The following is a 12,500-nucleotide window of genomic DNA, read 5'->3' as shown; positions in this document are numbered from 1 at the left end:
GCAGTAAATCAGACTGTGTCAGTAACTGGTTCAGCGTGTTTACACTTAATAATCTGATAACTGCAGAAAATCAGACTGTGTCAGTAACTGGTTCAGCGTGTTTACACTTGATAATCTGATAACTGCAGAAAATCAGATTGTGTCAGTAACTGGTTCAGCGTGTTTACACTTAATAATCTGATAACTGCAGTAAATCAGATTGTGTCAGTAACTGGTTCAGTGTGTTTACACTTAATAATCTGATAACTGCAGAAAATCAGATTGTGTCAGTTACTGGTTCAGTGTGTTTACACTTAATAATCTGATAACTGCAGTAAATCAGACTGTGTCAGTAACTGGTTCAGCGTGTTTACACTTAATAATCTGATAACTGCAGAATATCAGACTGTGTCCGTAACTGGTTCAGTGTGTTTACACTTAATAATCTGATAACTGCAGAAAATCAGACTGTGTCAGTAACTGGTTCAGCGTGTTTACACTTAATAATCTGATAACTGCAGAAAATAAGATTGTGTCAGTAACTGGTGCAGCAGTTATCCTGAGGTGGCTTTAGCTACTGCAGCCTGTAGTGGGTCAGTAACACTCGGTGGAGAAAGTCACTAACATTAATTACTCATCTTCTACTTGGTTTTTATTCATCTCCACAGCTGCTTCCTGACCTCTTGCTCACTGTACACCTCAAACCTCTCGGCTGGTCAGGTCAGGAGTTCTGACGCTGCTGTAGTTATGAACCCTCAACAGACTGGATTATTCAGCCTCTACAGGGATTCCCTTCACACTGTATTCAGTGCAGCACAGCAGGGAAACATTACAGTAGTGGCTGCAGTGAAGTAGAGAACGCTTTTACACCCTGATTATGTTTTCTATGTAATTTCTTCATTAAAAGGTATGATGTGTTTTTATTTTTGGAGAACTAGTTGAACAAGAGCTGTAAGCTTTTCTGTGCCTTAAGCCAGGGAACATTTCCAGTACTATTAAAATAAAACATACAAACCCAATGGGAAAGTTTGGTTTATTATAAAAGCTTGAGAAACAGGGAAAGGTCTCTGCTCATAGGCCACCTTTGTCACACTGGGATCATATGATGGTCATATATGGTCATATGATGGCAGGTGAGTCAGTCCTACAGACAATGAAAAAGTTGTTCTCCTGAGTGAAGTCACGCTCTAGATAAAGCTCTAAAGGCTGGATAATATATTAGAGTAAATGAGATTTAGCTCACTGTTCCTCGCTCAGTGGACGAGAGCCAGACAGAGAACCCATTTGATGTGGCAACGACAACGTCAGCCTGCTTGAAAAAGGATTGCGTCTATTTTTAATGATGAATGTTTTTGCAGTGTAAATGATTTGGGGCGTTTACACCATACTGGGGCTTGTATGTCTAAACATTCAGGGTCCAGTTTCGAGTATTATGAATGGTACAGATGTACAAACAAATGCAGCTGGAATAAACGACATGTAAACGCTGGTCCTTGACATCATTTCAACATGACGGAAACCAAAAGCATGCTCGATGAGATGAAGGATTTAAATATTCTTCATCTTCTAGATGATGTTTGTTCATATTTTTAGCTAAAGTGACTCAAAAAAGCTGCTCAGGAAGTTTGAGTTCTATGTTATGTTTACATCACGTCTTCTGTGAGTTTATCGGCTGGTTGTAAAGCAGAAGTCTGATTACTGTCTGACTCATGTAGACCTGGAGTTTCTCCATTATCTGATTACTGTCTGACTCCTGTAGACCTGGAGTTTCCCCATTATGTGATTACTGTCTGACTCCTGTAGACCTGGAGTTTCCCCATTATCTGATTACTGTCTGACTCCTGTAGACCTGGAGTTTCCCCGTTATCTGATTACTGTCTGACTCCTGTAGACCTGGAGTTTCCCCATTATCTGATTACTGTCTGACTCCTGTAGACCTGGAGTTTCACATTATCTGATTACTGTCTGACTCATGTAGACCTGGAGTTTCCCCATTATCTGATTACTGTCTGACTCATGTAGACCTGGAGTTTCCCCATTATCTGATTACTGTCTGACTCCTGTAGACCTGGAGTTTCCCCATTATCTGATTACTGTCTGACTCCTGTAGACCTGGAGTTTCCCCGTTATCTGATTACTGTCTGACTCATGTAGACCTGGAGTTTCCCCATTATCTGATTACTGTCTGACTCCTGTAGACCTGGAGTTTCCCCGTTATCTGATTACTGTCTGACTCCTGTAGACCTGGAGTTTCCCCATTATCTGATTACTGTCTGACTCCTGTAGACCTGGAGTTTCCCCATTATCTGATTACTGTCTGACTCCTGTAGACCTGGAGTTTCCCCATTATCTGATTACTGTCTGACTCATGTAGACCTGGAGTTTCCCCGTTATCTGATTACTGTCTGACTCATGTAGACCTGGAGTTTCCCCATTATCTGATTACTGTCTAATTCATGTAGACCTGGAGTTTCCCCGTTATCGGATTACTGTCTGACTCCTGTAGACCTGGAGTTTCCCCATTATCTGATTACTGTCTGACTCCTGTAGACCTGGAGTTTCCCCATTATCTGATTACTGTCTGACTCCTGTAGACCTGGAGTTTCCCCATTATCTGATTACTGTCTGACTCCTGTAGACCTGGAGTTTCCCCATTATCTGATTACTGTCTGACTCCTGTAGACCTGGAGTTTCCCCATTATCTGATTACTGTCTGACTCCTGTAGACCTGGAGTTTCCCCATTATCTGATTACTGTCTGACTCATGTAGACCTGGAGTTTCCCCATTATCTGATTACTGTCTGACTCATGTAGACCTGGAGTTTCCCCGTTATCTGATTACTGTCTGACTCCTGTAGACCTGGAGTTTCCCCATTATCTGATTACTGTCTGACTCATGTAGACCTGGAGTTTCCCCGTTATCTGATTACTCACGTGCATGTAAATGCGTTGATCAGATTACTGACACAATCTGATTTTCTGCAATTATCAGATTATTAACACTGTGTGTTTTAGGCTTTTTAAGCAGACTTTTGAATGGATGTTTGTTTATCAGATGCTGTTTGTTTATATTGTCAACAAACAAAGAAGAATGCTGGGATGATTGTAAGGCTGAACTGTTTTGTGGACGATTTTTGATCAAACTGCATGCTGTCATGTAAATGCTTTGCTGTTGTATTAATGGTGGATTCCCACAAAGCCTACGTCCACCTTTAAACCAGATGAAGCACTAAATAAACCCCTCTTTACTTCTCACAACAGAGACACGCACAGCAGCCAGACAAGCGCTCATTTCCCACCTCAGTTTGTCTAAAGGCTTTCAGGTGGACAGCTAGAGATTCCGAGCTCCATTCATCCCGAACTCGGTGTGAGATCTAGGCCTTTGTGGTCATGCAGGTAATTCTGGAAGAAGAGCTCGCAGACCTGTCGAGCTCCTTCCTCTCTGAAAATAGGAAAGGGCAAAATGAGGTGAATAAGAATGAATCCTGAATAATTTACCTACTAATTTGTAAATGTCAGCACTAAGTGCTTGGCAATATAAGGATATTTTATTGTTATTGTGATAAATAACGTCACAGTACGCTTTTCTGATCATATCGTGGATATCGTCAGCGCTTAAAGATCACCAACTGCATGTTTCATTACAGCGAGAGCAAACCGAGGCCTGTTTAACCGGATTTAGGGCAGCATCGTTGGTGAAACATTGAATAAAAGCGATCCATCGATTTTGTTGTACAAAAGAAAGTATTGCAGGTTTATTACGGTGTTTTTATTAACGGCCATAGTGTTTGACACTTCAGGTTCTATTGCGTCCGTTCCGACTTCTTAAACCTCAGAAAAGCCGAATATCGTGATGCATGTCGTGTGTTGTGGAAATCATGATGTAATATTTTATCACCACTGCTTTAATGGTTTCCCTGGTCAAATGCTGAAGTATGAAACACGGGTTGTCGCCTTTTCTGCCCGGTAACGACGCTTTAATCTTGGTGTTGCTGATCACGTGATTATGGCACTAACAACATGGACGCTTCAGAGAAGACAGCAGGTGAGAAGGCTGGTGATTTCGAGGTCCATATCTCTGGTTTCCTGAAGGGCAGCCACGTGATCCAGGGCTCGCTGGAAAGGACACATCACGCTCTACTGACCTTGGCTTTGTTGTAACATTTCTCTGCTGATCCACAGAGCTTCAGAGATCAGATAATTGAACATTATCTCTGGTTTCCTGCAGACGACAATAAGAAGTCCTGAGTGGTTGCAGAAGGAGCATACCGATCTGCAACCCTGCACAGTTTGAAGGCAGTTACTCTTATTTTGGCCGGGTTACGGTGCCCTAAATTTCCCTGGCTCTCTGGACCTCCGCCGCAGGCACTCTTTTTGTAAGGCTGGGTTAGGCTGCGCCTAAGATTTGCAATCTGTACCTGTGTCTCTGTTTTCCTGAAGGCTAGCAATGTGATCCATGGCTTGTTGGAAAGGGTGAATCACCCTCTACGACGTGGGGAGTTTGGCTTTTTTAAAGTCAACATTTTTTTTAACTTTCCCTTTTTATCAACAACAGCGACTCGACTTTCATCACGTCACTGTTGACTTTAAAAATCTGGTGTCCTGCAACCCCTACTGTGAAAAGATATATGGTTGTATGATGTATCTGTAATGCATGCTGGGAATTGTAGTGAAGGAACAATGAACATGAAAACGATTTCTTACTAAATGCTGACGCTGAGAGATGCAGTACACCACGTAGACGAGTTCTAGAGCTTTAATGATCCTTTACAAGGCGATGTTCAGCTGCACGGGTTATTTACAGTAGAGAAGGTGCTGCTCAGAGGTCAGGGGTCACCGTGTGTTGAGAATGTCTCACCTCACTGTAGAATTCAGCTCGTTTACATCAGCTCGGTACCAGACCTCGCCACCACAGCTCAGTCTGGTGGTCTGGACTCGGCGGTATGAAGGGTATGAATCGGCGGTTCACCTGCAGCAGAGCAAGATTAGTAAGATTCCCAGGAGATGTTCTCATGTGGGAACAGAAGCTGATACAGTGAAATGCAGTGAAATACAGTGAAATGCAGTGAAATACAGTGAAATGCAGTGAAATACAGCAACACATAAATTACATTTTTGTATTTTTTATATGCAGTTTTGAGATTTAAGTCTGTTAGCAATGTTTTTGAGATGCTAATGCAAATTTACAGCTGATTTTCAAAGACAAAGACATTTTCAAAGACTCAAAATTGGCCTCCCGTCCAGTGCAGTCAGCTGTACGTGTGACATCTCCATCCTTATTTTATGTGATTGTCTCTAAAATACCTCTGCATGAGCGACAGAAGTGCATTCTGGGTCTTCTATGGAACCGAGGGCTCAGCGGTTTGGGCACAGTGCGTCTGATTTGAGGCTGAAAGTGCGGTAAAACGCTCAGGCCATCAGAGCCGATTCTCCTTCTGCTCAGATCTAATAACATCCCATAGCCTCACCGTCATGGTATGCGAGTGAGTGTGTCACTGTGCTGGCTGTGTGCCAGCTCTGAATCACCTGAACATCTGCTCTAACACTTGCTGCTCTGATTGGCTTTGATCTTTGGGTTTTTCTGGAGGACTCACTCTCACTGCTCTGGGGTTGGTGACGTTAGTGTTGTGCAGATCGTCCGCCTGGTGATGGTTAACTGAATTACCATGGTAACAGTCGGCGAATGGTCAAAACATTAAAAAACTTTGTTCATTTATTGATTTCATTGTTTAATGGGCGAGAGGAGTCTGATCCTAGTTCGGCGCTCCCGCTCTGAGCAGGGGTGGACAGATCATGGTCTCTTAGAGGGATTTTAATCTACTTACATTTTCATAATAACAGAAAACAGGACATTCATCTCATTCTTGCTTTGGATTCTCGGGAACTAGGGGCGGGCATTATGACGATAACTTATCATTACTGTGATGCATTATGCCAGAATGCGCTTTTCCAAGCATATTCTGTATATTATGTTCAGTGTTTTGTCTGATTCTCTGTGCTGTGATTCCCATTTTTGTAAAGCTGCTTTGTGACAACATCAGTTGTAAAAAGCGCTATATAAATAAATTTGATTTGATTTGATTTGATATTGTGGATATACAGTCCTTAAAAACACTGACCGATTCACTGACTGACTGCCTGATTCATCACGTGGTGAGCATCATTCAGGAGCTGAAGAGTTCTTCCACATTCAACTTGATGTTGGCTGCTTTTCGAGATTCTGGTCCTTTCAGTGTTTGTGAAAATGTTCTGTTTGCTCCATTAGCTTGGTTGTCGTCGTACCAACAGTAGAGGTGACCATGATTGGTCAGTGAGTTCATGCCACTGGTGAAAGTTTGCAAAAACGGAACAGAGGGCGAATAAATTGGTGCCACATTTTCACCGTGTGAAAGTCACGTTTGGGGCGCAAGACGCCGTCATATATATACATGCTGAAATGAATGTACTGAACTGATACCACGTCTGGGTAAATTGCATGAATATATGCCGTTCGGTGTGTAAAGGACTTCACTCCTGTGTACCGTTGTGCATTTTTCAGTGAGTAAACACTTTTCAGTGGTTTCCTAGTGATGATAGATCATGTCTAATTGATACTACTGTGCTGAACGATTTGATGATGCACAGCTGCTTCTGTGAGTGAAACACTTCAACTACAGACAGGCAGACATATACAGTAGTATCAGGAGCCACTGCTGCCATAGCAACACTCTCACACCAAGGTTCTCCACAGTTCAGCCGTCTGGAATGTGTTTAAACAAACAGTCCCGAACTGCATTCAGTACTCACTGTTCTAGTGCAGTTACAGCTGAGATCCTACAGGAGCAGAAGACGTTCACAAAGCTGTCAGATAATTAACTAGCAGACCACCATCTCAGCTTGTGTTTACTCTCAGTAGATCATCATCTCAGCTGATGTTCACTCTTAGTAGATCATTGTCTCAGCTGGTGTTTACTCTCAGTAGACCATCGTCTCAGCTGCTGTTCACTCTCAGTAGATCATCATCTCAGCTGGTGTTTACTCTCAGTAGACCATTGTCTCAGCTGCTGTTCACTCTCAGTAGATCATCATCTCAGCTGATGTTCACTCTTAGTAGATCATTGTCTCAGCTGGTGTTCACTCTCAGTAGATCATCTCAGCTGGTGTTCACTCTCAGTAGATCATTGTCTCAGCTGGTGTTCACTCTCAGTAGATCATTGTCTCAGCTGGTGTTCACTCTCAGTAGATCATCATCTCAGCCTCTCAGTAGATCATCATCTCAGCTGGTGTTCACTCTCAGTAGATAATCATCTCAGCTGGTGTTCAGTCTCAGTAGATTATCATCTCATCTGATGTTCACTCTTAGTAGATCATCTCAGCTGGTGTTCACTCTCAGTAGATCATTGTCTCAGCTGGTGTTCACTCTCAGTAGATTATCGTCTCAGCTGGTGTTCACTCTCAGTAGATCATCGTCTCAGCTGGTGTTCACTCTCAGCAGATCATTGTCTCAGCTGGTGTTTACTCTCAGTAGACTGTCTCAGCTGGTGTTTACTCTCAGTAGACTGTCTCAGCTGTTGTTGACTCTCAGTAGATCATCGTCTCAGCTGCTGTTCACTCTCAGTAGATCATCATCTCAGCTGATGTTCACTCTTAGTAGATCATCATCTCAGCTGGTGTTCACTCTCAGTAGATAATCGTCTCAGCTGGTGTTCACTCTCAGTAGATCATCATCTCAGCTGGTGTTCACTCTCAGTAGATCATTGTCTCAGCTGGTGTTCACTCTCAGTAGATAATTGTCTCAGCTGGTGTTCACTCTCAGTAGATCATCGTCTCAGCTTTTGTTCACTCTTAGTAGATCATCTCAGCTGGTGTTCACTCTCAGTAGATCATTGTCTCAGCTGGTGTTCACTCTCAGTAGATCATCGTCTCAGCTGGTGTTCACTCTCAGTAAATCATCGTCTCAGCTGGTGTTCACTCTCAGTAGATCATTGTCTCAGCTGATGTTCACTCTTAGTAGATCATTGTCTCAGCTGGTGTTCACTCTCAGTAGATCATTGTCTCAGCTGGTGTTCACTCTCAGTAGATCATCATCTCAGCTGATGTTCACTCTCAGTAGATCATCATCTCAGCTGGTGTTCACTCTCAGTAGATAATAATCTCAGCTGGTGTTCACTCTCAGTAGATTATCATCTCAGCTGATGTTCACTCTTAGTAGATCATCTCAGCTGGTGTTCACTCTCAGTAGATCATTGTCTCAGCTGGTGTTCACTCTCAGTAGATCATCGTCTCAGCTGGTGTTCACTCTCAGTAGATCATCGTCTCAGCTGGTGTTCACTCTCAGTAGATCATTGTCTCAGCTGGTGTTCACTCTCAGTAGACTCTCTCAGCTGTTGTTGACTCTCAGTAGATCATCGTCTCAGCTGCTGTTCACTCTCAGTAGATCATCATCTCAGCTGATGTTCACTCTTAGTAGATCATCATCTCAGCTGGTGTTCACTCTCAGTAGATCATTGTCTCAGCTGGTGTTCACTCTCAGTAGATCATCATCTCAGCTGGTGTTTACTCTCAGTAGACCATTGTCTCAGCTGCTGTTCACTCTCAGTAGATCATCATCTCAGCTGATGTTCACTCTTAGTAGATCATTGTCTCAGCTGCTGTTCACTCTCAGTAGATCATTGTCTCAGCTGGTGTTCACTCTCAGTAGACCATCGTCTCAGCTGCTGTTCACTCTCAGTAGATCATTGTCTCAGCTGATGTTCACTCTTAGTAGATCATTGTCTCAGCTGGTGTTCACTCTCAGTAGATCATTGTCTCAGCTGGTGTTCACTCTCAGTAGATCATCATCTCAGCTGATGTTCACTCTTAGTAGATCATCTCAGCTCGTGTTCACTCTCAGTAGATCATCGTCTCAGCTGGTGTTCACTCTCAGTAGATCATCGTCTCAGCTGGTGTTCACTCTCAGTAGATCATTGTCTCAGCTGGTGTTCACTCTCAGTAGACTCTCTCAGCTGTTGTTGACTCTCAGTAGATCATCGTCTCAGCTGCTGTTCACTCTCAGTAGATCATCATCTCAGCTGATGTTCACTCTTAGTAGATCATCATCTCAGCTGGTGTTCACTCTCAGTAGATAATCGTCTCAGCTGGTGTTCACTCTCAGTAGATCATCATCTCAGCTGATGTTCACTCTTAGTAGATCATCATCTCAGCTGGTGTTCACTCTCAGTAGATCATTGTCTCAGCTGGTGTTCACTCTCAGTAGATCATCGTCTCAGCTTTTGTTCACTCTTAGTAGATCATCTCAGCTGCTGTTCACTCTCAGTAGATCATTGTCTCAGCCGGTGTTCACTCTCAGTAGATCATCGTCTCAGCTGGTGTTCACTCTCAGTAAATCATCGTCTCAGCTGATGTTCACTCTCAGTAGATCATTGTCTCAGCTGGTGTTCACTCTCAGTAGACTGTCTCAGCTGTTGTTGACTCTCAGTAGATCATCGTCTCAGCTGGTGTTCACTCTCAGTAGATCATCGTCTCAGCTGGTGTTCACTCTCAGTAGATCATTGTCTCAGCTGGTGTTCACTCTCAGTAGATCATCGTCTCAGCTGGTGTTCACTCTCAGTAGATCATCGTCTCAGCTGGTGTTCACTCTCAGTAGATCATTGTCTCAGCTGGTGTTCACTCTCAGTGGACTGTCTCAGCTGGTGTTCACTCTCAGTAGATCAACGTCTCAGCTGGTGTTCACTCTCAGTAGATCATTGTCTCAACTGGTGTTCACTCTCAGTAGATCATTGTCTCAGCTGGTGTTCACTCTCAGTAGATCATCATCTCAGCTGATGTTCACTCTTAGTAGATCATCATCTCAGCTGATGTTCACTCTCAGTAGATAATCGTCTCAGCTGGTGTTCACTCTCAGTAGATCATCATCTCAGCTGATGTTCACTCTTAGTAGATCATCTCAGCTGGTGTTCACTCTCAGTAGATCATTGTCTCAGCTGGTGTTCACTCTCAGTAGATCATCATCTCAGCTGGTGTTCACTCTCAGTAGATCATTGTCTGAGCTGGTGTTCACTCTCAGTAGATCATCGTCTCAGCTGGTGTTCACTCTCAGTAAATCATTGTCTCAGCTGGTGTTCACTCTCAGTAGATCATTGTCTCAGCTGGTGTTCACTCTCAGTAGATAATCGTCTCAGCTGTTGTTAACTCTGAGTAGATCATCGTCTCAGCTGGTGTTCACTCTCAGTAGATCATCGTCTCAGCTGGTGTTCACTCTCAGTAGGTCATCAAGCTGACACACTAGCCACAAACTGCACTCTGATTGGTTGACTGTGTCACTTTTCTTTGTTTGGCTGTCTGTGTCTCTGCTCTCTGATTGGTTGGCTTTGTCACTGCTCTCTGATTGGCTGACTGTGTCACTGCTCTCTGATTGGCTCTGACTTTGTCACTGCTCTCTGATTGGTTGACTGTGTCACTGCTCTCTGATTGGCTGACTGTGTCACTGCTCTCTGATTGACTGTGTCACTGCTCTCTGATTGGCTAAGACTTTGTCACTGCTCTCTGATTGGCTGACTGTCACTGCTCTCTGATTGGCTTACTGTGTCACTGCTCTCTGATTGGCTCAGACTTTGTCACTGCTCTCTGATTTGCTGACTGTCACTGCTCTCTGATTGGCTATGACTTTGTCACTGCTCTCTGATTGGCTGACTGTGTCACTGCTCTCTGATTGGCTGACTGTGTCACTGCTCTCTGATTGACTGTGTCACTGCTCTCTGATTGGTTGACTGTGTCACTGCTCTCTGATTGGCTGACTGTGTCACTGCTCTCTGATTGACTGTGTCACTGCTCTCTGATTGGCTAAGACTTTGTCACTGCTCTCTGATTGGCTGACTGTCACTGCTCTCTGATTGGCTTACTGTGTCACTGCTCTCTGATTGGCTCAGACTTTGTCACTGCTCTCTGATTGGCTGACTGTCACTGCTCTCTGATTGGCTATGACTTTGTCACTGCTCTCTGATTGGCTGACTGTGTCACTGCTCTCTGATTGGCTGACTGTGTCACTGCTCTCTGATTGACTGTGTCACTGCTCTCTGATTGGCTGACAGTCACTGCTCTCTGATTGGCTCTGACTTTGTCCCTGCTCTCTGATTGGCTGACTGTGTCACTGCTCTCTGATTGGCTGACTGTGTCACTGCTCTCTGATTGGCTGACTGTGTCACTGCTCTCTGATTGTCTCTGACTTTGTCACTGCTCTCTGATTGGCTGACTGTCACTGCTCTCTGATTGGCTGACTGTGTCACTGCTCTCTGATTGTCTCTGACTTTGTCACTGCTCTCTGATTGGCTCTGACTTTGTCACTGCTCTCTGATTGGCTGACTGTGTCACTGCTCTCTGATTGCCTGATTGTGTCACTGCTCTCTGATTGGCTCTGACTGTGTCACTGCTCTCTGATTGGCTCTGGCTGTCTCACTGCACTCTGATTGGCTCTGACTGTGTTCCTGCTCTCTGATTGACTCTTGACTGTGGTCCTGCTCTCTGATTGGCTCTGACTGTGTCACTGCTGTCTGATTGGCTCTTACTTTGTCCGTGCTCTTTGATTGGCTCTGACTGTGTCCCTGTCTCTTTGATTGGCTCTGACTGTGTTCCTGCTGTCTGATTGGCTCTGACTGTGTCCATCCTCTCTGATTGGCTCTGACTGTGGCCCTGCTCTCTGATTGGCTCTGACTGTGGCCCTGCTCTCTGATTGGCTCTGACTGTGTTCTTGCTGTCTGATTGGCTCTGACTGAGTTCCTGCTCTCTCATTCGTTGTTGCAGGTGTATGTTATGGCTGCCTCGGTGAAGGTGGCGGTCCGAGTCCGACCATTCAACTCCCGCGAGAGCAACCGAGATGCCAAGTGTGTCATACAGATGCAAGGAAAGACCACCTGTGAGTACACACACACACACACACACACACACACACACACACACACACACACACACCCTCTGTTTATCAGAGCTCCCCCTGCTGTTTATCAGAGCTCCCCCTGCTGTTTATCAGAGCGCCCCTTGCTGTTTATCAGAGCTCCCCCTGCTGTTTATCAGAGCGCCCCCTGCTGTTTATCAGAGCTCCCCCTGCTGTTTATCAGAGTTGCCCCCTGCTGTTTATCAGAGCTCCCCCTGCTGTTTATCAGAGCTCCCCCTGCTGTTTATCAGAGCTCCCCCTGCTGTTTATCAGAGCGCCCCCTGCTGTTTATCAGAGCTCCCCCTGCTGTTTATCAGAGTCGCCCCCTGCTGTTTATCAGAGTGCCCCCTGCTGTTTATCAGAGCTCCCCCTGCTGTTTATCAGAGCTCCCCCTGCTGTTTATCAGAGCGGACCCTGCTGTTTATCAGAGTCGCCCCCTGCTGTTTATCAGAGCTCCCCCTGCTGTTTATCAGAGCGCCCCCTGCTGTTTATCAGAGCTCCCCCTGCTGTTTATCAGAGCTCCCCCTGCTGTTTATCAGAGCACCCCCTGCTGTTTATCAGAGCTCCCCCTGCTGTTTATCAGAGTCGCCCCCTGCTGTTTATCAGAGCTCCC

The 12,500-nt window shown here is 44.8% G+C and overlaps 1 protein-coding gene across 3 annotated transcripts in view; it reads left to right on the top strand.

Moving 5' to 3' along the window:
- The window catches only part of si:ch73-375g18.1 (kinesin-like protein KIF1C), a 61,638-nt gene that overhangs the window by 3,057 nt on the left and 46,081 nt on the right, over nt 1-12,500 (top strand). For all 3 annotated transcript variants that reach the window (XM_037541089.1, XM_037541090.1, XM_037541088.1), the window contains exon 2: nt 11,758-11,869. In XM_037541089.1, the coding sequence (XP_037396986.1) occupies nt 11,767-11,869 (103 nt within the window). In that variant the 5' untranslated portion in view covers nt 11,758-11,766. The remainder of the gene's footprint in view (nt 1-11,757; nt 11,870-12,500) is intronic.

Source organism: Pygocentrus nattereri, chromosome 9, assembly GCF_015220715.1.
Source record: "Pygocentrus nattereri isolate fPygNat1 chromosome 9, fPygNat1.pri, whole genome shotgun sequence".
Classification (NCBI taxonomy): domain Eukaryota; kingdom Metazoa; phylum Chordata; class Actinopteri; order Characiformes; family Serrasalmidae; genus Pygocentrus; species Pygocentrus nattereri.
Note: the sequence above shows the minus strand (reverse complement) of the source record. Positions and strands in the feature narration are given on the sequence as shown.